The 25652-nt window shown below is 43.8% G+C and overlaps 1 protein-coding gene across 1 annotated transcript; it reads left to right on the top strand.

Annotated features, from left to right (window-relative positions):
- The first annotated feature begins 24399 nt into the window (after nucleotides 1–24399).
- Nucleotides 24400–25335, top strand: LOC119368472 (phylloplanin-like). The gene is made up of 2 exons (XM_037633721.1): nucleotides 24400–24617; nucleotides 24714–25335. The coding sequence occupies exons 1-2, from the start codon at nucleotides 24452–24454 to the stop codon at nucleotides 25061–25063; spliced, it is 516 nt and encodes a 171-aa protein (XP_037489618.1). The 5' UTR covers nucleotides 24400–24451; the 3' UTR covers nucleotides 25064–25335.
- The last annotated feature ends 317 nt before the right edge of the window (nucleotides 25336–25652 follow it).

The following is a 25652-nucleotide window of genomic DNA, read 5'->3' on the forward strand; positions in this document are numbered from 1 at the left end:
ATACTTTATAGAACCTATGACTGAGGCATAGGGAATGACTTTCATTCTCTTTTCTATTTTCTGCCATGGTCGGGATTTGAGTCTTTACTCAATTTCACACCTTTGCAACACAGGCAAGAACTCTTTCTTTGACTGTTCCATTTTGAACTATTTCAAAATCTTGACAAGGTATGTACTTATTGAAAAACTTATCAAGCATCTTGATCTATCTCAATAGATCTTGATGCTCAATACGTAAGTAGCTTTACTGAGGTCTTTCTTTTAAAGAACTCCTTTCAAATACTCCTTTATGCTTTCCAGAAAAATTCTACATCATTTCTGATCAACAATATGTTACTCACATATATTTATTAGAAAGGTGGTAGTGCTCCCACTCACTTTATTTTAAATACAGGCTTCACCGTAAGTCTGTATGGAACTATATGCTTTCATCAACTTATCAAAGCGTATATTCCAACTCTGAGATGGTTGCACCAGTCCATAGATGGATCGCTGGAGCTTGCACATTTTGTTAGCACCATTAGGATTGACAAAACCTTCTGGTTGCATCATATACAACTCTTCTTTAAGAAAACCATTAAGGAATGCAGTTTTGACATCCATTTGCCAGATTTCATAAAATGTGGCAATTGCTAATCATGATTCGGACAGACTTAAGCATCGCTACAGTTGAGAAAATCTCATTGTAGTCAACACCTTGAACTTGTCGAAAAACCTTTCACAACAAGTCGAGCTTTGTAGATAGTAACACTACTATCAGTGTCCGTCTTCCTCTTGAAGATCCATTTATTCTATAGCTTGCCGATCATCGGGCAACTCCACCAAAGTCCACACTTTGTTCTCATACATGGATCCCATCTCAGATTTCATGGCCTCAAGCCATTTCGCAGAATCTGGGCTCATCATCGCTTCCTCATAGTTCATAGGTTCATCATGGTCTAGTAACATGACTTCTAGAACATGATTGCCGTACCACTCTGGTGTGGATCTTTACTCTGGAAGACCTACGAGGTTTGGTAGCAACTTGATTTGAAGTTTCATGATCATCATCATTAACTTCCTCATTAATTGGTGTAGGAATCACTGGAACTGATTTCTGTGATGAACTACTTTCCAATAAGGGAGAAGGTACAATTACCTCATCAAGTTCTACTTTCCTCCCACTCACTTCTTTCGAGAGATACTTCTTCTCTAGAAAGGATCCATCTTAGCAACGAATAACTTGCCTTCAGGTCTATGATAGAAGGTGTACCCAATAGTTACCTTTGGGTATTCTTATGAAGACGCACTTCTCCGATTTGGGTTCGAGCTTATCAGGTTGAAACTTTTCCACATAACCATCGCAGCCCCAAACTTTTAAGAAACGAAAACTTTGGTTTCTTGCCAAACCAAAGTTCATAAGGCGTCGTCTCAACGGATTTTGATGGTGCCTGTAGGTGCATCTAGTGCCACCCCTAGTTGGTTTTGGAGTATTGACGACAAAGTTGGTTGATGGACTAATGCGTTTGTGAGAATTGCAGGATAACGCAGGTAGTGTCCCTCATTGATTCAGTTTACCTACCGGAGATGACCCCTAAAAATGTATGAAGACCTTGAAGACAATGGTGGTGTGTGAAGATATTCACATTGAAGACTATGACATGAGAAGACATTGAGTGAAGACTATGGAGAGCGAAGACTGAGTTGTTTTGTTGTTTCCTTTTCTTCTTTGTTGAGTCATAGGAACCACCGTACTGTTAAGTGGGGTCCAAGTGAACAAAGTCAGAGTGACCGAAGTGATGCTCAACCCAAATCCTATGTCTTCGAGCGAAGACAATGAGAGCAAATCTTATCCAGAGCTGGATGAGTCAGCTTTGCTTGTAGCCCAAGTAAAGCCTTTGAGAGAGAAATCCTTGCGAGGACAAAGCCCAAACACGCAGAGCCAAAGAGTGTTAGGCATCACTAAAGTCTTTCTGTCTGAGTGACCTAAAGACTTATTACACTTGAGGACTGTGTATCCTCCAGCTGGTTAGCCGTCGCGTTCTGAGCATCCAAGAGTCATTGTGGATCGCCGGTGAATGAAGTCTGTGAAGGTTCGGAAGTCTACCTTCAAGACTTACCAGAGTGATTGGGCGAGGACTGTGTGTCCTTAGCTCAAGGGGAATAAGGTGAAGACGCATTCTTCTGAGTTGAATCTCAGCCTCCCTAACCAGACGTACAGTTGTCACAGCAACTGGAACTGGTCCAACAAATCATGTGTCTTCAACAAGTGACTGGTTCTATCTTTTCCCTCCCTTTACTTTGAGTTTGTCTTCGTGAAGTCTTTGCTTATTTGTCTTATCTGTTTGACTTCATTGCTTGACTACTATCGTTGATTGGCTTCATACTATCTTCCATCCTGATCCTTACTACCTAGCTGATATTAGTCTTTGTACGTTCACATTATTGCATACTTGACTATGGCTTGCTTGTTGTAGTTTATCTTCCGCTGCATATCAATTAGGTCATTTCTATTGCTTGTCTTTGGAACTTCCACGTTTTGAAGACTTTGATAAAAATCGCCTATTCACCCCCCCTCTAGTCGATAACCAGCACTTTCAATTGGTATCAGAGCAAGGTACTCCCTTGTTCTGTGTGATTCGGTTTAACCACCTGGAGTTTAGCTATGTCGACTGCAAGGATAATCAAAGTCTCCGCTACGTGCCCCGTGTTCGATGGAACTGAATATCCCTACTGGAAGAATAAGATGCGCATGCATCTTGAAGCCATTGATGTCGACCTCTGGTATGTCGTCAAGAATGGCGTTCCCAAAACTGGTGAAGGTGTCACCCCTGCTGATGTCAGGAAGTTAATTCAACTGGACTCGACTGCAAAGAACATCATATGTGGTCATCTGACCAAAGGACAGTATGGCCGTGTGAGTGCTCTGGAAACGTCAAAGCTAGTCTGGGACTGGCTATCCAAGGTCAACGAAGGCGTCTCAACTCAGAGAGATCAAAGGATCAATGTTCTTCGCAACCTCTTCAACCGCTTCAAGAGAAACGACAATGAAAATGTCCAGCTCACGTTTGATCGCCTCACTGACACCAGAAATGAGCTTCAGGCTCTCGGCGCCACTGAGATTACCAAGCATGAGATCGTCAAGACACTACTGAGATCTCTTGACAGCTCATTTGACACCCTTGCCCTCATGATATAAGAACGCCCTGACTTCAAGACTCTCGATCCGTCTGATATACTTGAGAGGCTCAACACACATGAGTTCCAGCTTTCTGAGAAAAGAGATATTTATGGTCCTAACTATGGCCGAACTCGTGCTTTGAAGGCAAAAGTTGTTTCCTCATCTGAAGAAGAATCTGACTGCGGTTCTGATGATCCTGAAGACATTGGAAAGGAACTTGCTATGCTTGTGAAGAAGTTCCAGAAGTTCACCAAGAAGAAGGGCTTCAGAAAGTCTTCACGATCCATTTCAAGAAATGATGAAGCTTCCACTCAAGACAACAAGAAGAGAACATGTCACAAGTGCAAGAAGCCTGGGCACTACATCTCTGAGTGTCCACAGTGGGACAATGATAAGAAGAAGAAGAAGAGCAAGGAATATGATTCTGATGACAAGAAGAAGAAGAAGAAATCTTCAAAGTCTTCTTCCAAGTCCTCATCAAGGTCTTCATCTCATAAGAAGAGCTCATCTGGCAAGGCTCGTGCTTTTGTTGGCAAGGAAATGGATTCAGAGGAGTCTGCTTTTGAGGAGGCTGAGGTGGAATCTGAAGAGGAGTCCGACCCTGGCGTTGCAAGTCTCGCTCTAGCCACAGCCTATGTTGCCAAGTCCATCTTCAACACTGAAGACAATGACTTCCACACCAACGCTGATGTTGATGACAAGGACGATCCTGCTCCCACCTACTGCTTCATGGCACATGGTGCCAAGGTAAAATCACGAGATGCTTACTTCCAAACATCAAGTGAAGATGACTCTGATTGTGAATCCAAACCCAGCTACAAAACTCTTGCTAAAATTGCAACTGAACAACAAAAAGCTATGGAACACACTCAGAAACTATTAGACAAAAGCGATGACCTGTTGGACGCGGAAATGACACGTTCACAGTCCTTAGTTGAAGACATAAAAAATCTTCATGCTAAGTACCAAGAACTTGAAAGTCTTCATGAGACGCTCTCAACCTCTTATGAAAAGCTCTCCTATGATTATCTTCAAAGGAAGCAAGATCTTGAGAAATTGAAAGCAGCTCATGAAGATCTTCAAAAGGAGAATGAGTCACTTCGCGCTCAACAGATCAGTTCCGCTCAGGAAGGATTTGAACCACCATGTCTGAAATGTATTGAGCGTCATAACGCTACCTCTGTTGCTGAATGTTCCACTGCTGCTACTGTTGCTTTGTCTTCAACTACTAATGTGGTAACTAACCCCTCTGCTGAGGATACCACTACTATTGCTGATGAAAATGCTAGGTTGAAGACATTGCTTGAAACAGGGATGTATAAAAGTCTGAAAGGACATCAGACACTTTGCGATGTCCTCAAAAAGAAGATTCTGAACCGAAACCGTAGGAAAGATGGTGTTGGGTTCGAGAGGAAAATGAATGTTGATGGCTCCTACTGGAAGCCTGAGCAGTATCCCAAAACCACATGGGTTGCTGCAAAGGAACCTTCAGTGGATCCATCCACCTTATCTGGCTTTACCTGTGCTAATCCTATTATCATTGATGAATCCTTTGATGCAAACTATAAACTGTTCAAAAATCAGAATGGTGAAGTGTTTGCCAGGTATATTGGTACTAACTGCAGGAATGGACCACCTATGAAGAAGATCTGGGTTCCCAAAAGTTGTCTTGAGAATCTTCCTGTGAATGTGGTCATGACACCACCAAGGAAGAAGACAAACCCCAGACCAAAGGCATCATATGGTCCAATGGCTTCATACGGATACAAGACTCACCTGAGTCACCCTAACGCCAATGTTTTGCAAAGAAATCGTACTCAAACTTATGAATATGAGCGTGTGTCTTCAAACCGCTATGTTCATAGAACTAAGAACTTTTTTGCTTATTCATATGAGTATCATTCATCTCCTGCTAGGCTATTTGCTAGGGCTCCAAAGCTGAAATTCTTAGATGCTGCACTTAGACTCATTGCTTCTAAGCCACCCCTGAAGATGTGGGTGGTGAAGAAGAATTAACTCTCTTTTGCAGAATATGGTCTCCAGCCAGCAATCAAAGGCGTCCGATACTATTGCTGGGGACCTAAAACACTATAAGGGACGCATGATAAAATGGTCTTACTATATATTTCATATGAGAATCGCTTACCAGTCATACTATGAGTTCTAACCTTGATCTAAGCTATGATAATCCTTGTGTGCATCAAATGCTTATGCTTCACAACACACTATGTGAAGCCTATCCTCCTAACTGCACTGTAGGGTATGACACCTCATGCTTCAGAGTGGATTATGGATAGCAGATGCACTAATCATATGACTGGTGATCGAAGTCTTCTCATGGACTCAACCCTACGTCCATCAGACAAGAGTCACATCACATTTGCTAACACTGGTAAAAGCAAGGTATTGGGTCTAGGTAGAGTTGCAATCTCAAAGGATCAACACATGGATAAAGTGATGCTTGTTGAATCCCTTGGGTTCAACTTAATGTTTGTCTCAATGCTTTGTGACTTAAACATGATTGTGCTATTCGGAAAATATTGTTGCCTTGTACTAATGGAATCTAACAAGTCTCTAGTCTTTGAAGGGTATAGGAAAGATGATCTATACATGGTAGATTTCTCAGCAGGTCCACAGCTTGCCGTATGTCTTCTTGCAAAAGCTTCAGAATGCTGGCTCTGGCATCAGAGGCTGGGGCATGGTGGCATGAGAAACTTACACACACTCGTCAAGAAGAAGCATGTCATATGCATTGACGGTGTCAAGTTCAAGAAGGATCATTTGTGTGGTGCCTACGAAGCTGGAAAGATGACTAGGGCCAAGCACCCCTCGAAGACAATCATGACGACATCTCAACCCTTCGAGCTATTACACATGGACTTATTTGGCCCTACTCACTACTCTACCCTCACAACAACAGCTTGTCTCTATGGCTTCGTCATTGTTGATGACTACTCAAGATATACATCGGTGCACATAATTCTCTACAAGACTGAAGTGCAAGATGTCTTCAGACGCTTTGCAAATCGTGCCATGAACAATTATGGCATCAAGATCAAGCATATCAGAAGTGACAACGGCACTGAGTTCAAGAATACCGCGCTTGATCTTTATCTGGATACAATGGGAATCACTCATGAGTTTTCTGCTCAATACACACCTCAGCAAAATGGCATTGTAGAGCGCAAGAACAGAACCCTCATTGAGATGGCTCGAACAATGCTCGACGAGTACAAGACACCAAGAAAGTTCTGGCCTGAAGCTATTGATACAGCATGTCACATCATCAACCGTGTCTACATCCATAAGCTTCTGAACAAAACATCCTATGAGCTCCTTACTGGCAAGAAGCCAAATGTCAGTTACTTCAGAGTATTTGGTGCTAGGTGCTGGATCAAGGATCCCCATCACAAGTCAAAATTTGCACCTAAAGCTCATGAAGGCTTCATGCTCGGTTACGTAAAGGACTCGCACTCTTACAGAGTCTTCAACCTCTATCACTATAAAATAGTTGAAACTGTGGATGTGCGATTTGATGAAACCAATGGTTCACAACGAGAGCTCCTGCCAAGCACACTAGATGAAGCTCCTCCCAGAAAATCTATCAAGCTGATGGGAACTGGTGAAATCATGCCTTCTAAAGCACAGCCTGAAGAGGAACTTATCATTTCTGCACCAAACCAACCTGAAGACAATGCTCAGACCGAAGACAATCCTCCCAATGATGACAATGATCAGCATGAGCAAAGTCTTTGTCCAGTTCATCCTCGTGTTGCAAATGAAGTACAAATTGAGAAGATAATTGATAGCATCAATGCACCTGGTCCACTTACTCGCTCAAGAGCAACACAGTTAGCAAATTTCTATGGGCATTTTTCATTTGTGTCAATATCAGAACCCAAGAAAGTTGCTGAAGCCTTTATGGAACCTGAATGGATTCAAGCCATGCAAGAAGAACTTCAACAGTTCAAGCTGAATAATGTTTGGGAACTTGTCAAGCGTCCTGACCCTCGCAAGCATAACATTATTGGCACTAAATGGATATATCGGAACAAGCAAGATGAGCATGGTCAAGTCGTCAGAAACAAAGCACGTCTTGTGGCTCAAGGATATACTCAAGTTGAAGGAATTGACTTCGATGAAACATTTGCTCCTGTGGCTAGGCTTGAAGCTATTCGCATACTGCTAGCCTATGCTAACCATCACAACATCTTACTATATCAAATGGATGTGAAGAGTGCATTCCTCAACGACAAGATTGAAGAAGAAGTGTACGTTGCTCAACCACCTGGCTTTGAAGATCCAAAACATCCTGATATGGTGTACAAGCTGAACAAAGCACTGTATGGCCTCAAACAAGCTGCTCGCGCTTGGTATGATACGATCAAAGACTTCCTAAAGAGCAAAGGCTTCAAACCTGGATCCCTCGATCCCACACTATTCACGAAGACATATGATGGTGAACTGTTTGTATGCCAAATATATGTGGATGACATTATCTTCGGCTGCACCAACCAGAAGTATAGTGATGAGTTTGGATACATGATGCAAGAGCAATATCAGATGTCCATGATGGGTGAGCTGAAGTTCTCCCTTGGTCTTCAAATTCGTCAGCAAAGGAAAGGCATCTTCATATCTCAAGAAAAATATCTCAAAGACTGTCTGAAGAAGTTTAGAATGCAAGATTGCAAAGGTTACACGACGCCAATGCCAGCCAAACACCATCTTGGTCCCGACGACAATGGTAAAGAGTCTGATCAAAAGGTATACCGCTCCATGATTGGTTCTTTACTTTACCTACGTGCATCTAGACCAAATATTATGCTTAGAGTTTGCATGTGTGCTCGATTCCAAGCGGCACCAAAGGAATCGCATCACTTAGTTGTGATGTGAATTCTTCGATATTTGGCTTACACCCCAACACTTGGATTATGGTATCCAAAGGGCTCAAAATTTGATCTGGTTGGATTCTCGGATGCTGATTATGCTGGTGACAAGGTGGATCGAAAGTCTACATCAGGCACATGTCACTTTCTGGGACGATCACTTGTCTGTTGGTCTTCAAAGAAGCAAAACTGTGTATCACTCTCAACTTCTGAATCTGAATACATTGCTGCTGGATCTTGCTGCGCTCAGCTTCTATGGATGAAGCAAACTCTCAAGGACTATGGAGTCAATCTGAAACAAGTACCTCTCTTCTGCGACCACGAAAGCGCCATCAAGATTGCCAACAATCCAGTCCAGCACTCGAAGACAAAGCACATTGAAATTCGTCATCACTTTCTCAGAGATCATGTCATGAAGAAAGATATTGACATCATTCATGTCAACACTGAAGAGCAACTGGCAGATATCTTCACAAAGCCCTTGGATGAGAAAAGGTTTTGCAAGTTACGGTGTGAGCTAAATATCTTGGAATCCTCAAATGTCCTCTGATCAGGCACACATCCTAACACTTATGCATGTTGATGACTTAGATGTGCAACACACGAAGTAAAGTATATCTTCAATCAATGAAGACTTACATTCTAAGTGTGAATACATTAACGTGGAATTTGACTTTGGAGCGCCACGATAATTGTGCGCCGTGTCTGGGTCTAATACTTCCTATACGGTGGGTAACGCCACCACCAAATTTCTTGGTTTGAAGTGTTTCACTCATGGCGTTATTTTTGCAATATTTTCGCATTTGATTTGTCTTCAAAATTTCAACTTTTCTTCATGATTTACTTCACTATGTTGGTTTGATTGCTTTCTCATATATATATATACTAGTATTCTGTCCTCTATAGCATTCACTTATAGCTATGTCTTCATTGTTGAATCTTTTGAACTAAGTGAATGTGATCGAACCCTAATCTCTCTATGCTTTCTATCTCAAACTCTATCTGTCCAAATCATATGCATTCTATTGAAACTGTCAAATGTCCTCTCTGCATCCTTGTCAGCAGAAGACACAGAGATAAACATTAAGTCTGTTTTAAATGATTCATCCTTATTGGTTGAAATCCGGAGAAGCTGGAACAACCATCCGACAAACATGGCGGGCGTGGGAACGTGGGACAACTCTGAGTATGTTGCATGCTTGCCACGTGTCCCTCAGATGTGAACAGGCAGGGCACCTGCGTAATTGCTATGCCGCACACCTTCTTATAAAATCGTGTCCCCTGCGGTCAAGAAAACCTTCTTCCACCTCTCCACCTCGTCAAAACCCTAGCGCCACCGCTAGATCTCGACGACGCCGACGACGAAGCGCTTAGCTGCCGTGACTTCTCCGACGCCGTCCTCACGCCGGCCGCGGACATCGTCCTCTCCGCCGCCGCCATAGGTGTCCTTCGTCACCAAGTTAGGGCACGATGGATTGAACTGCTCGGTCTCCTATTCATCCCATCTAGCAGTTCTTCGTGTGGTAAATATAACTCTATTTTTACCACCTTTTTGATCCTCAATGATTCATCATATTTACCAAAATTGGTTTCTGTCTACACAATGTTAGATTTATTCTGTCTGCATCTCATACTGCCTAGTATATCCACTTAAGCTTCATATCTAGTTAGATTCTTCACTTGTACTTATTCATGGATTCGTACAAATCTGGAACCAACTCTCAACATATAAGTGAATGTCTTCGCAACATGAGGTCAATGTCTTCTAACTGATTTATCTTCAAAACTTCTGAGAATGCATATGACCTCTTCCCCTTCCCTCGCATCTCTAATGCTGTCACAGGTACATGTCCGTGGGAGAATCCCTAGGTTCTCATAGTCTGCATTCGTTTGCAGAATTCTTACAGCAACACATTAACTCTCCCGAAGCCAGTTCCTGTTTGACCAGCAAGCGAAAGCCTTTGAATGTATTGAAACCATTCAGTTCGAAGTTCATGGCTGCAGAGAAATCAGTAAGGAAGGGTGGCAGACAGCGTCGAGGGGGAAGATCAAAAGATTTGCCTGATGAACTCACAGACCTTTACAAGACAGATCCTGATGAGGATTACAATCAGCGCAAGACACGAATCTAATGGATTCGACGATATTGGGCTGAACAATGGTTCAAGTACAAGTTTGTGACCCAGGAGTACGCTGAGAAGAATGCTATCAAAAGTCCTTGGGGTGATATTCTCTATCGAGGCCTTCTACCCAAGAACAGAGCTAAAGCTATTGCACAAGAATTCTATCCTTGTATGGTCCGTGGACCACAGCCTGAAAATGTCGACCCATCATCATTGCTCTGGTGTCGTGACGACAATCTCTTCAAGCGCAACTTCCAGCATGCAAAGGCATCGACCAAGGAAAACAAGAAGTCATTGGGATTAGACTTCAACCTTGGTCCCTCTGCTCCCCGTGATGACGGCTCACGTGATGTGGAACCCAATGAAATCGGCCCCTTTTCAAACCTTGATGGCCTCATCTCATACACCTTGGTACAAGGTGCCAAAGTGGATCATTCTGATAATGATGCTGACACTGATGAAGCCCCAGCTCCTCCTCATGAGCCGCAGAAGCTAAAGAAGACTAAGGCTTCAACATCAACTGCTCCTCCAAAAGCGTCACGTGCGAAGCCACTGGCCACTGCACCTCCTGAAGACAGTGTGCAGTCTGAAGATCTATCACGCATCTCCAAGAAGACGGAGAAGAAACAGAAAATCATCAAGAGTACTAATCAGACATTGACTCCTGCTGCCATTCTGCGTGAAGAGCACATTGATCTGTCCAGCGATGACGATCTTGCAGGTGATGCTCTTGAGCAACTGATCAAGAGCAAGGAAGAAGCAGAGATCTTCAATAATTTGCCTCTCTTTGATGTGGAAATCATCCATAACTTCATTGATGAGTGGTTTGACGCCCCAAATCTCAGCTTTGATGATCTGCAACTTCCAATTGGCCTCAGTGTCGCCTTCAATGGCGCCATCGCTTCTGAGCTAGCTCTTGCTCAACGCATTGTTGAACTGAAGCACAAGATCGACTATGAGAAAGCTCAGTTCAAGAAGCATGTGGCCAAGCTCAGCGTGCAAGATGTCAAGAACTTCAAGATCATGCTGCACGAGCTCAAAGAAGCCTTTCACAATAAGCATGAAGAAGCTAGAGGCTCTCGTGAGCGCATGAAGAGTCTGGCTGACAAGTGTGTGCTAGCCTACAATGAGGCTGAGAAGCGCAAGGCTCTTGGCCATCCTGGCATTTATCCCCGAATGGCTGCAAAGAAGAAGAAGCTATCAACTGTCCAATCTGCACCATCAAGGCAAGATGAACCTCGCATAGTCTTCCCAAGCAGCATGACTAGCTTGAATCCAAAGGTCATGTCAACTGCTTCAGAACTGAAGAAGACAAGGGCTGCCGAGGCTGAAGCCAGAAAAAGGAAAAACCCAGAAGCCTCTGATGCTGCTCCCTCCAAGAAGAAGCGCAAAACCAAGAAGAATCGGGCTGCTCCCACAGAGCCCCTTGTTGTTGAACCTATCTCAGTGGTTCGCCCTGCATCTACAAAACAAGAACTATGAATGATTGTTCATGAGCCTGCTTCCACAGAGGCTCATGAAGCTGAAGAGATTCCAGCAGTTGATCCCATCGCTGCTGAAGACATTGGTCACCATGACAATGTTGAAGATGATGAAGTTCTTCCTCAGATTGAACACAACGTGGTATCATCGCCTGTTCTCACGAACAGCGAAATCATCAGCATTGGTCGTCCTCTGACGCCAATTGCTCAGGATGCATCATGGGCTGATTGCCCACAACAACAAGACTCCCCCAGTACTCCCCAACAACCACAAGTCACACCATCTGTGCAAGTTGAAGAGGATGAGGCCCAGCCAACTCCATCTCCAAAGGCGTCTCCTGTATTACAAAGGCTTCACAAAGGACCAAGGCCTCAAGTCCCTCTTCCGAGCGTTCCAGAAGGATAAGTGCACCACCAATCTATTGCACGTCAAGTGTTTTCAGAAGCCACTCCAACTATGAATGTCTCCGTGTCTGAAGCCCAAGCTGCTGAAGACAATCCGGCTGCATCAGCCGATGACGAACATCAAGAAGAATGTGTCCCTACTCCCCCCATCACTGAAGAAGTTGTTCCTGAAGTGAACGTGCCTGTGCCAGACCCTCCAGCTCATCAAGTGGAGGTTGAAAACGTTGAGGCTGCCACCACCAACACAAATGAAGCCAATGACATAGTCATGGTTGAAGCTAATGTGGAGCCTACCCCAAGCAACATGCCAGAAGTCAATGCTACAACTGCTCCTGAAGCTTCAGTGGTGCAGCCTGAAGCCACTATTGTTGCCACTGCTCCTGTTCCGCCACCAAGGCCCTATACAATTGAGCAATCATACAACCATGGCGAGCTAATCACAGTAAGATGGCCCGTTCTGGTCCCTCCGCCTAATGTCTCTGGTCCTTAGTTTGATTATCACATTGAGCATAGGCCTCAGGTCCAGAAACCAAAGCCAAGATTCCCAGGTACTGCCACATCTACAGGGTCCTTCAATGCAAATGGCTTCAAAAGCCACAACACCTTCTTTGACAGCTCAAAGAACCCCTACTCAAGGCCAAGAATATCATCTGATCGTTTCTGGAGTCATCAGCAACGAAGCTATTACTCCTGCATTCTGTATGATCAAGGGAACATTTTCCCTCATATGCGCCTCAACACTGAAGCCATTGCTGGATTGCCATGCTTAGAAGAAGCACTTGACTGCTTTCGTGATGTAGGTCTGCTCAGCTTTGTGACAGACAAAGAACATTGGAATGAAGAACTCTTGCTTCAATTCTATGCTGCCCTCCACATTCGCGGCTACAACAGGGATACAAAGACATGGGTTCTCGAGTGGATGACAGGAAATGTTCATCATGAAGCCAAAGCTCTTGACATCATTGAGCTTACAGGCCTATCCACTCTCGGAGAGCTGTACGAACCTGGTTGTCAACACCACCGCAATGCAATGGAGAGCATCTTCCATAAGCCAGAACCCAACATGAGCCAGAAGTTGAGCATGATGAAGCCTTTGCCACATGATGCTGAATACCCAAAGGAGTTCTTTGTTGATGACCTTGAGTATCTGCCGCGCACAATATATCACATCATCAGGGGGACTCTATGGCCAATCAAAGGGCATTCATTAGCTACAAAACTTGAAGGAGCCATGAAGACATTGGTCTTTTACATCCTCAATGGCATCAGCTTCAATGCACAAGATTTCTTCCTCCGGCAACTAGCTGCGTCTGGATCTGACCTGTTTGGCCTGAAATTCTATGCTCCATGGGTCATGCGCCTCATCAAGCTACACTCTGCTATCAACTATCAGCCCTCTGCTCGCAATCATGTGATCTTTCTACCAGAGGTTGATATGTCAGTTGAAGCCATATACCCTGAGCCTGCCAAGAAGCCTCTTTGTCTTCAAAATGCTGAACACCAAAGCTTCACTCAGCCAATGGAAGGAGTCCAAGCAGTAACTCGTGTCTATCCAATGGATGGAAACACTCGTCTACCTCATCGTGCGCCAACTGAAGCTACTGAGAGCATAATTGCTCAAAGGCCTAGGAAGCGCTCTTGTGTCCTAAATGACCGAGAACTTCTTGTGGCACTGCATCAGAAACAAGATAAGCATCACTTTTGGCTCAAGCGACAGATGTAAAGCCTCTTGGTGGACGTAAATCACATTCGAAATCTTGCCACCAAGAATGCATTTGTCACTCACGAAACCTGTCGGTGATCATGGAAGAGCTTGACCCTGCTCAGTGCTGAAGCAGATCTTCAAGACGATGGCTTCACTGAAAGATTCAAGTTTGACTCCACTCCTCCACGGAATGCTGTCCTACGACGAACTCCATCCCTTGAAGACTCTGACTATTCTTCCTCCGCTGCAACTGTGAATGCCAATGTGATCGATGATGAAGACGATGCTACTTCACCGCCCCCTACTTTTGCTCGCATCGACACTGCACCAAGTTCGTCTGCACCGCCAAACAACAATGACAACCCTGCTGCTTCACCTACTCCTCATGAGGACGAGTAGATGCTCTATGTCTTCAAACCTTTTTGGTCATTACTGACAAAAGGGGGAGAAGCATATGAGTTTGATAGTCTCCAAGGGGGTTCATATGGGCGGTTGCTATATATTTTGCCTATGTGTTTACAACTCTTGCTTTTGATACATTTCGTTCTTTGAGTTGTAACACTTAAACTCGATGGTCATCTGCTACTTATTTGCTTTTCCACGTGCGATGATAACTTCCGCACTTAGATCATTCTCCAGACGTCCATTTTTCATTATGCATGTCATTCTCTTAAGTTATATTATTTCATGCATGATGAATTATCTTCATAAGTTGAAGAGGATCTCCACAAGTACAACCTGCCATGTGCATTTGCATTCCAAAAGCAAATTACTTGTATGCACATCTTCAGGGGGAGCCCTTGCCACTTATGAAGACAATACCCTATCCTTTACAATTTCACATACTTCTTTCCCATTGAAAACTTCAACCAGTTTGTCATCAATCACCAAAAAGGGGGAGGTTGTAAGTGCATCTAGTGCCACCCCTAGTTGGTTTTGGAGTATTGACGACAAAGTTGGTTGAGGGACTAATGCGTTTGTGAGAATTGCAGGATAACGCAGGTAGTGTACCTCATTGATTCGGTTTACCTACCGGAGATGACCCCTAAAAATGTATGAAGACATTGAAGACAATGGTGGTGTGTGAAGATATTCACATGGAAGACTATAAAATGAGAAGACATTGAGTGGAGACTATGGAGAGCGAAGACTGAGTTGTTTCGTTGTTTCCTTTTCTTCTTTTTTGAGTCATAGGAACCACCGTACTGTTAAGTGGGGTCCAAGTGAACAAAGTCGGAGTGACTGAAGTGATGCTCAACCCAAATCATATGTCTTCGAGCAAAGACAATGAGAGCAAATCTTATCCAGAGCTGGATGAGTCAGCTTTGCTTGTAGCCCAAGTAAAGTTGTCGTGTGTGTTTGAAATCTGACCATTGGAACATGTGTCAGTTCCTTAGTGACCCAGGGTCATTTCGGACATATCAGGTCGGGTTGCCTTGTGGCTATAAATAGCCCACCCCCTACACCATAAATTGGTGGCTGCTTAGAGTTAGTTTACGACTTTTGTCGTTTTGAGAGCAACCCACCTCGAAGCCTTTGAGAGAGAAATCCTTGCGAGGACAAAGCCCAAACACCCAGAGCCAAAGAATGTTAGGCATCACTAAAGTCTTTCTGCCTGAGTGACCTGGAGACTTATTACACTTGAGGACTGTGTATCCTCCAGCCGGTTAGCCGTCGCGTTCTGAGCATCCAAGAGTCATTGTGGATCGCCAGTGAACGAAGTCTGTGAAGGTTCGGAAGTCTACCTTCAAGACTTACCAGAGTGATTGGGCGAGGACTGTGTGTCCTTAGCTCAAGGGGAATAAGGTGAAGACGCGGTCTTATGAGTTAAATCTCAGCCTCCCTAACCAGACGTACAGTTGTCACAGCAACTGGAACTGGTCCAACAAATCATGTGTCTTCAACAAGTGACTGGTTCTATCTTTTCCCTCCCTTTACTTTGAGTTTGTCTTCGTGAAGTCATTGCTTATTTGTCTTATCTGTTTGACTTCATTGCTTGACTACTATCGTTGATTGGCTTCATACTATCTTCCATCCTGATCCTTACTACCTAGCTGCTATTAGTCTTTGTACGTTCACATTATTGCATACTTGACTATGGCTTGCTTGTTGTAGTTTATCTTCCGCTGCATATCAATTAGGTCATTTCTATTGCTTGTCTTTGAAACTTCCACGTTTTGAAGACTTTGATAAAAATCGCCTATTCACCCCCCCTCTAGTCGATAACTAGCACTTTCAGTGCCCTATTTAAAGTGAATGCAGCTATCTTTAATGCATAACCCCAAAACGATAGTGGTAAATCGGTAAGAGACATCATAGATTGCACTATACCAATAAAGTATTGTTATGACGTTCGGACACACCATTAAGCTGTGGTGTTCCAGGTGGCATGAGTTTGTGAAACTATTCCACATTGTTTTAATTGAAGACCAAACTCATAACTCAAATATTTGTCTCCGCGATCAAATTGCAGAAACTTTATTTTTTTTGTTACGATCATTCTCCACTTCACTCAGAAATTCTTTGAACTTTTCAAATGTTTCAGACTTCTGCTTCATTAAGTAGATATACTCATATCTGCTCAATTCATCTTGTGAAGGTCAGAAAATAACGATACCCGCCACGAGCATCAACACTCATTGGACCGTATACATCGGTATGTATTATTTCCATCAAGTCAGTAGCTCGTTCCATTGTTCCGGAGAACGAAGTTTTAGTCATCTTGCCCAAAAGGCATGGTTCGCAAGCATCAAATGATTCATAACCAAGAGATTCCAAAAATCCATCTTTATGGAGTTTCTTCATGCGCTTTACACCGATATGACCCAAATGGCAGTGCCACAAATAAGTTGCACTATCATTATCAACTTTGCATCTTTTGGCATCAATATTATGAATATGTGTATCACTGCGATCGAGATCCAACAAACTATTTTCATTGGGTGTATGACCATCAAAGGTTTTATTCATTTAAACAGAACAACAATTATTCTCTGATTTTAAATGAATAACCTTATTGCAATAAACATGATCAAATCATATTTATACTCAACGCAAACGCCAAATAACATTTATTTAGGTTCAACACTAATCCCGAAAGTATAGGGAGTTTGCGATGATGATCATATCAATCTTGGAACCACTTCCAACACACATTGTCACTTCACCCTCAACTAGTTTCTGTTTATTCTGTAACTCCTGTTTCGAGTTACTAATCTTAGCAACCGAGCAAGTATCAAATACTCAGGGGTTATTATAAACACTAGTAAGGTACACATCAATAACATGTATATCAAATATACCCTCGTTCAGTTTGCCATCCTTCTTATCCACCAAATATTCAGGGTATTTCCGTTTCCAGTGACCATTTCCTTTGTAGTGTAAGCACTCAGTTTTCAGGCTTTGGTTCAGCTTTGGGCTTCTTCGTAGGAGTGACAACTTGCTTGCCATTCTTCTTGAAGTTCCCTTTCTTTCCCTTTGCCCTTTTCTTGAAACTAGTGGTCTTGTCAATCATCAACACTTGATGCTCTTTTCTTGATTTCTACCTTCGTCGATTTCAGCATCACGAAGAGCTTGGGAATCGTTTTCGTCATCCCTTGCATTATAGTTCATCACGAAGTTCCAGTAACTTGGTAATGGTGACTAGAGAACTCTGCCAATCACTATCTTATCTGGAAGATTAACTCCCACTTGATTCAAGCGATTGTAGTACTCAGACAATCTAAGTACTTGCTCACTAGTTGAGCAATTCTCCTCCATCTTTTAGGCGAAGTATTTGTCAAAGGTCTCATACCTCTTGACACGGGCATGAGTCTGAAATACCAATTTCATCTCTTAAAACATCTTATATGTTCCATGACGTTTCAAAAATGTTTTTGTAGTCCCGGTTCTAAGCCATAAAGCATGGTGAACAAAACTATCAAGTAGTCATCATATTGAGCTAGTCAAACGTTCATAACGTCTGCACCTGCTCCTGCAATAGGTCTGTCACCTAGCGGTGCATCAAGGACATAATTCTTCTGTGCAGCAATGAGGATAAACCTCAGATCACGGACCAAGTCCGCATCATTGCTACTAACATCTTTTCAACTTAGTTTTTCTCTAGGAACACATATAAAAACATAGGGAAGCAAAAAACATAGGGAAGCAACAACGCAAGCTATTGATCTACAACATAATTTGCAAAATACTACCAGGACTAAGTTCATGATAAATTTAAGTTCAATTAATCATATTACTTAAGAACTCCCACTTAGACAGACATCTCTATAGTCATCTAAGTGATCACGTGATCCAAATCAACTAAACCATGTCCGATCATCACGTGAGATGGAGTAGTTTTCAATGGTGAACATCACTATGTTGATCATATCTACTATATGATTCACGCTCGACCTTTCGGTCTCCGTGTTCCGAGGCCATATCTGTATATGCTAGGTTCGTCAAGTTTAACCAGAGTATTCCGCGTGTGCAACTGTTTTGCACCCGTTGTATTTGAACATAGAGCCTATCACACCCGATCATCACGTGGTGTCTCAGCACGAAGAACTTTTGCAACGGTGCATACTCAAGGAGAACACTTCTTGATAATTTAGTGAGAGATCATCTTAAAATGCTACTGTCAAACGAAGCAAGATAAGATGCATAAAGGATAAACATCACATGCAATCAATATAAGTGATATGATATGGCCATCATCATCTTGTGCTTGTGATCTCCATCTCTGAAGCACCATCGTGATCACCATCGTCACCGGCACGACACCTTGATCTCCATCGTAGCATCGTTGTCGTTACGCCATCTATTGCTTCTACGACTATCGCTACCGCTTAGTGATAAAGTAAAGCAATTACGGGGCGTTTGCATTTCATACAATAAAGCGACAACCATATGGCTCCTGCCAGTTGCCGATAACTTCGGTTACAAAACATGATCATCTCATACAATAAAATATAGCATCACGTCTTGACCATATCACATCACAACATGCCCTGCAAAAACAAGTTAGACGTCCTCTACTTTGTTGTTGCAAATTTTACGTGGCTGCTACGGGCTTAGCAAGAACCGTTCTTACCTACGCATCAAAACCACAACGATAGTTTGTCAAGTTGGTGCAGTTTTAACCTTCGCAAGGACCAGGCGTAGCCACACTCGGTTCAACTAAAGTTTGAGAAACTGACACCCGCCAGCCACCTGTGTGCAAAGCACGTCGGTAGAACCAGTCTCGCGTAAGCGTACGCGTAATGTCGGTCCGGGCCGCTTCATCCAACAATACCGCCGAACCAAAGTATGACATGCTGGTAAGCATTATGACTTCTATCGCCCACAACTCACTTGTGTTCTACTCGTGCATATAACATCAACGCATAAAACCTAGGCTCGGATGCCACTGTTGGGGAACGTAGTAATTTCAAAAAAAATTCCTACGCACACGCAAGATCATGGTGATGCATAGCAACGAGAGGGGAGAGTGTGTCCATGTACCCTCGTAGACTGAAAGCGGAAGTGTTATGACAACGCGGTTGATGTAGTCGTACGCCTTCACGATCCGACCGATCCAAGCACCGAACGTACGGCACCTCCGAGTTCAGCACACGTTCAGCTCGATGACGATCCCCGGACTCCGATCCAGTAGGGTGTCGGGGATGAGTTCCGTCAGCACGACGGCGTGGTGACGATGATGATGTTCTACCGACGCAGGGCTTCGCCTAAGCACCGCAACGATATGACCGAGGTGGAATATGGTGGAGGGGGGCACCGCACACGGCTAAGGAACGATCACGAAGATCAACTTGTGGGTCTAGAGGTGCCCCCTGTCCCCGTATATAAAGGAGCCAAGGGGGAGGGGGCGGCCGGCCAAGGAGGGTGTGCCAAGGAGGAGTCCTACTCCCACCGGGAGTAGGATCCCCCCCCCCCCTCCAAGTAGTAGGAGTAGGAGTCAAGGAAAGGGGGAAGAGAACAGAAGGAAGGAGGGGGCGCAGCCCCTCCCCCTAGTCCAATTCAGACTAGGCCTTGGGGGGGGGGCGCCCAGCCTCTCCTCTCTCTTTCCCCTAAAGCCCAATAAGGCCCATATACTCCCCGGCGAATTCCCGTAACTCTCCGGTACTCCGAAAAATACCCGAATCACTCGGAACTTTTCCGAACTCCGAATATAGTTGTCCAATATATCGATCTTTACGTCTCAACCATTTCAAGACTCCTAGTCATGTCCCCGATCTCATCCGGGACTCCGAACTCCTTCGGTACATCAAAACTCATAAACTCATAATATAACTGTCATCGAAACCTTAAGCGTGCGGACCCTACGGGTTCGAGAACTATGTAGACATGACCGAGACACGTCTCCATTCAATAACCAATAGCGGAACCTGGATGCTCATATTGGCTCCCACATATTCTACGAAGATCTTTATCGGTCAGACTGCACAACAACATACATTGTTCCCTTTGTCATCGGTATGTTACTTGCCCGAGATTCAATCGTCGGTATCCAATACCTAGTTCAATCTCATTACCGGCAAGTCTCTTTACTCGTTATGTAATGCATCATTCCGTAACTAACTCATTAGCTACATTGCTTGCAAGGCTTATAGTGATGTGCATTACCGAGAGGGCCCAGAGATACCTCTCTGACAATCGGAGTGACAAATCCTAATCTCGAAATACGCCAACCCAACATGTACCTTCGGAGACACCTGTAGAGCTCCTTTATAATCACCTAGTTATGTTGTGACGTTTGGTAGCACACAAAGTGTTCTTCCGGTAAACGGGAGTTGCATAATCTCATAGTCATAGGAACATGTATAAGTCATGAAGAAAGCAATAACAACATACTAAACGATCAAGTGCTAAGCTAACGGAATGGGTCAAGTCAATCACATCATTCTTCTAATGATGTGATCCCGTTAATCAAATGACAACTCATGTCTATGGTTAGGAAACTTAACCATCTTTGATTACTAGTGACACTATGTTTGTCTATGTATTCACACATGTATTATGTTTCCGGTTAATACAATTCTAGCATGAATAATAAACATTTATCATGAAATAAGGTAATAAATAATAACTTTATTATTGCCTCTAGGGCATATTTCCTTCACATGTATCATGTATGTTTGTAGTACACATAGGTATACTTAATATGGATGGAATATCAATTGGGAGGCATATTTCCTGAAGTCTGTCCATGTCCCAAACCGCCGCTGTATGATCAATAAGTTCAGAAACATTAGCCGGTGTATTGTTCTGATGACTCCCATATGGTCTCAACATCTCCTTCCTCGGTATCCAGTTGTCCGACCAGATGTTGGCACTTTCTCCATTGCCAATTCTCCTTATTAAGCCCTGTTTCAGTATGTCACGACCTTCAATAATCGCATGCCAAATTTGGCTCGGATGACTACCCAACTCTGCATTAAGAATACAATCATTGGGGAAATAAACACTCTTGAGAATTCTTGCACTCGGCGAATCTAGGCATCGAAGAAGCCTCCATGCTTGCTTTGCTAGCAATGCCAAGTTGAATAACTCAAAATCTTTAAAGCCCAAGCCACCCATACTTTTAGGTTGGGCCATTGATTCCCAGGACACCCAATTTGGTTTGCGACGTCCATCTTTGCAGCCACTCAAAATTTACGGATCAACATATTCAAGTGCTCAAACAATCCCCTAGGCAACTTAAAACAGGACATAGAAAAAACAGGTATTGCTTGGGCTACCGATTTGACCAACACTTCCTTGCCTGCCGCTGATAAAGTTTTCTCAATCCATCCCTGAACTTTGCTCCATAAATAATCCTTTAAATATTTGAAAGCCCCATTCCTTGAATCCCCCACTTCTATCGGCATCCCAAGATATTTGGCACTCAATGCCTCATTTGGCACATGCAACAAGGTCTTTATTTCCTGTCTCACACTATCAGGACAACCCTTACTGAAGAATATTGACGACTTTTCATTGTTTATCCGTTGTCCCGATGCTTGACAATAAGTGTCCAACACCTGGTTTACCTCATTAGCCCCATTTGTGTTAGCCTTGAAAAACAGCAGGCTATCATCAGCGAATAGTAAATGGTTTACTAGCGGAGCCGTAGTAGCAACCTGTATCCCATTCGGATTGGATGACTCATCAATATATTTTAAAAGGCACGAAATGCCCTCTGCTGCTATTAAGAATAAATATGGGAAAATTGGGTCCCCCTTACGTATTCCACGTGAAGGTTGAAACTCTTGTGACTTCTTACCATTAAATAACACCAAAAATTTGACTGTCCTTACGAGGCCCATAACAATTACCCGAGTTTTTACTAAAAGAGAGAGTAGCGCTCGGGACCTCCTAGTCAGCGCTTCAGGTGCCAGATGAGCCAACTGGCGCTCACTGCGGCACGCCAGTGGGCCGGCCCAGGAACATCAGTGCAAAAAGTAATAGCACGAGAAAAACATCAGACAATTGGCTGCCGCATGGAATCGAACCGGAGACATTCAGATCAGAGCGCGCTCGGCTGACCACTTGCGGCACAACGACCATTTGTCAAAAATGATGCGCGTACATATAATGAACACAATAGTTGCCGTGCTATTTAGGAAAACTTGATTTCTTTTCAAGCATAAACGTGAACAAAACTTCAATGTCCACAGATTTAAAAAACATCACAAATTAGAAAAAAATTCACGTATTCAAAAAAGTAAACGGATTGAAAAAAGTTCATCGAATTTGAAAAGGAGTTCACTGAATTTAGAAAAAGTTCATAGAATTTCCAAAAAGTTCACCAACCTTTCAAAAAAAGTTCATCGAATTTGAAAAAGAGTTCATCAATTTTTTGAAAAAACCATAGATTTTGAAAAATGTTCATCTTAATTTAAAAAGTTCATTGAAGTTGAAAAGAGTTCTTCAAATTTGAAAAAAATTCACCAAATTTGAAAAGAGTTCATCGAATCTGATTTTTTGATCAATTTAGAAAAAAATCACAAATTTATAAAAAAGAACGCATTAAATAAAACAAAAGAAAAAATAGAAAAGGATAAGAAAGAGAAAAATAAAGAAAAATATAGAAAATGCAAACAAGAGAGAGAAAAAAGACAAAGAAAGAAAGAACAAAAAGGGAAAATGGGAGAAACTTTGCAAAGGATGTGTGTTGTCCTAGGTGGTTAGCAAGTTGACAAAAGCTTACGAGAATTAAAAAAGGTTCATAAATTAGAAACAGTTCACTAATTTCAGAAAAGTTAATGAATTTTAAAAAGTTCACCAGTTTGAAAAACATTCACGGATAAAAAAAGTTCATGAAAATTTTCAAAAAGTTGACGAAATACAAAATAGTTCAAGAAAATTGAAAAAAGTTCATCGATATTGAAATAAAGTTCATCAATTTTGAAAAAAGTTTATCGGTTTTCATAAAAGTTCATCGATTTTCATAAAAGTTCTCAGATTTTGAAAAAAGTTCAACGAATATGAAAAAGGTTTATCAAATTTTAAAAAGTTCATTGAAATTTGAAAAATAATTCGTCAACTTTTAAAGAAAAGTTAATAAATTTCGCAGAAAAAGTTCATCAAACCAGGAAAAAAAAGAAAGTAACAGTAGAAGTAATAAAAGAATAACAAAGTTGAAAATATCAAACGTGGTTGAGAGGCATGGTGGTTAGGTCATTACGTCACGGCTAGGGATGCAGGGCGGTGCCCGATCCGCCCCGCTTCCAAGTCAAAATGTCTCAGCTTAGTTATAATTTTTCCGGCCAGATTTAACTTACTTTGAACTAATATCATGTCTATGCGGGCTTATGCGGGATGCCCGCCTGCATCCCTAGTCACGGCACAGGAGGTCAGTGGTTCGACTCACCGCGCAAGCGCACTTGTTTTTCTCTTTTGAAAACAGAAGAAGAAGAAAAACTACTGCAGCCTGAAACAGATAAATGGGCCAGCCCACCTAACGCGGCTGCAGGCGCCGGTTAGGAAAATTGCCCTTAACCGGCACCTGCAGCGCCGAATAGGAAATGCCGTAGCGCTCAGTGTAGTAGGACTGGCCGGCTGCAAAAGCCCACAGGAAGCCTGGCCGGTTGGGCCGTTGGGAGGATCCTCGTTTTTCTTCCTGACAAAGGACGTCGCTATATATGGTTTCTCTTTCTCCATTCTTCTGCATGAACCAAAAATCATTAATTAAGTCCACAGGCATGCACCAATCCAGCACGCCCACGGATCACGCGCGCGCCCTAGCCTATCTTGCTAAGCTGGAGGAGTACGCTACGCGATGCGCATGCATGCTATCCGTTGCTTGATCCTTCTAAACTGGCTCCATTCATCATTTGGCAATAATAAGGCCGGCGTGCCCACGCCCTCGTAGCTCTCGCCATCAAAAATCTCTAGCTTGGCATGCATGCATGCGCTGGCCCGTGAACTGAGCTGATGGAGATTTTTGCTGCTGCTTTGGAGCATGCGCGCGTTTGGGCCAAGTTGCTTGGAACTTTGGATCCTTCCTACGGCCGACGCGGACGGCAGCGTGCCCAGCCACAACACTGCAAGCATGCGCACCGTGAACAAGAGGAACCAGCAAGCGTTGCGGCTTCCTAGTCGTGTTAAACCGCGGCAGCTTGGCCTCCTCGCAAGCCTATAAAAGGGGGACCCATGCACCACACTCAGCACAGCACAACATCCTCTCACACATACAACAGAGAGATCGATCGAGCGGATCCAAGCCAATGGCAACCAAGAGCCTTCTTCTCGCCGCCCTCCTGGTCCTCGCCGTCAGCCAGGCGCCGCACGGTGCGGAGGCGGGCAAGCAGCCTCCAGTGGCACTCGTCACCGGCGTGGTGCCATGCAGCGCCGGGAACTCCATCAACGTGGCTGCGGTTCCCCCCTTCCCGAGTAAGGACCTCTGCTATCCTCTTGCTTGGATCTGGATGCCATGGGCCATGGCTACCTTCCCGTCTTACATTTGCTGTGCTTCTTTGCTCCCGACAGACGCCGCCGTGCAGATGGTGTGCGGCCGTGATGTGATGGCCAGCGCCACTGCCGACCGCAGCGGAACGTACACCATGAACATGGGCCCGGCCACCTCGTCGCTGCTCGCCCCTCTGCTCGGCAACCAGTGCAAGGTGGTGGTGGTCACCCCGCTAGCCGCCTGCAACGCGTCCCTGGCCAGCGTCACCGGGACGCTGACCGCACCCGTGCAGCTCCTGGGTATTGACAGTGGCAGCGGCAGCGGTGGCCTCGGGGGCCTTGGCGGCCTAATTGGCCTCATCGGGCAGATCGTGGGCGGCCTCCTCGGTGGCATCCTTAACATCATTCCATTGCCCTTCTCCCTCGTCTAGATGCTCGACTACAACCGACGTGTCGATCGACGATACGGCGAACCTAAATAATACTCCTATACTAAAGTACTTGCCAACCTACCAATGTATCCAATGGTCAAAGATCCCTGCTTTATTATTATGTAAAATCTACTCATGTGGTATGTGTTACCGCTTCTAAGAAGCACAGAAGTAAGCATATCGTGCAATACTACTCTGAGTGTGTGTCGTGCGATCGATGTTCATTTGTCAAAAATAAAGCGACGTCTGTGATAGTACTATGTGATTAATTACTTGCTTCTTGTTTTGACATTGTGATTGGTCACTTGCTTATCACTCACTTCTCTGTGGTATCTGTACAAAGTCGTGTGTAACACCATAATTTGTGTATTACTAGAGGCTAACACGCCATTTTCACAGCATGGAATTAACTCTTTCTAGGGATTGACTACATGTCAATCGACTGAATGCCATTTTTGGGCCAGTCACCTTTTGCCTCTTTGCGATTTCCTTGGGCCGTGCCTATTAGGAGCATGTAATGACGCCATCGCCAGACCTAATGCATGCAAGGACGACTCCCCTCCATGATGCTGCCGCATCAATGACTAAT

Source organism: Triticum dicoccoides, chromosome 2B, assembly GCF_002162155.2.
Source record: "Triticum dicoccoides isolate Atlit2015 ecotype Zavitan chromosome 2B, WEW_v2.0, whole genome shotgun sequence".
NCBI lineage: Eukaryota > Viridiplantae > Streptophyta > Magnoliopsida > Poales > Poaceae > Triticum > Triticum dicoccoides.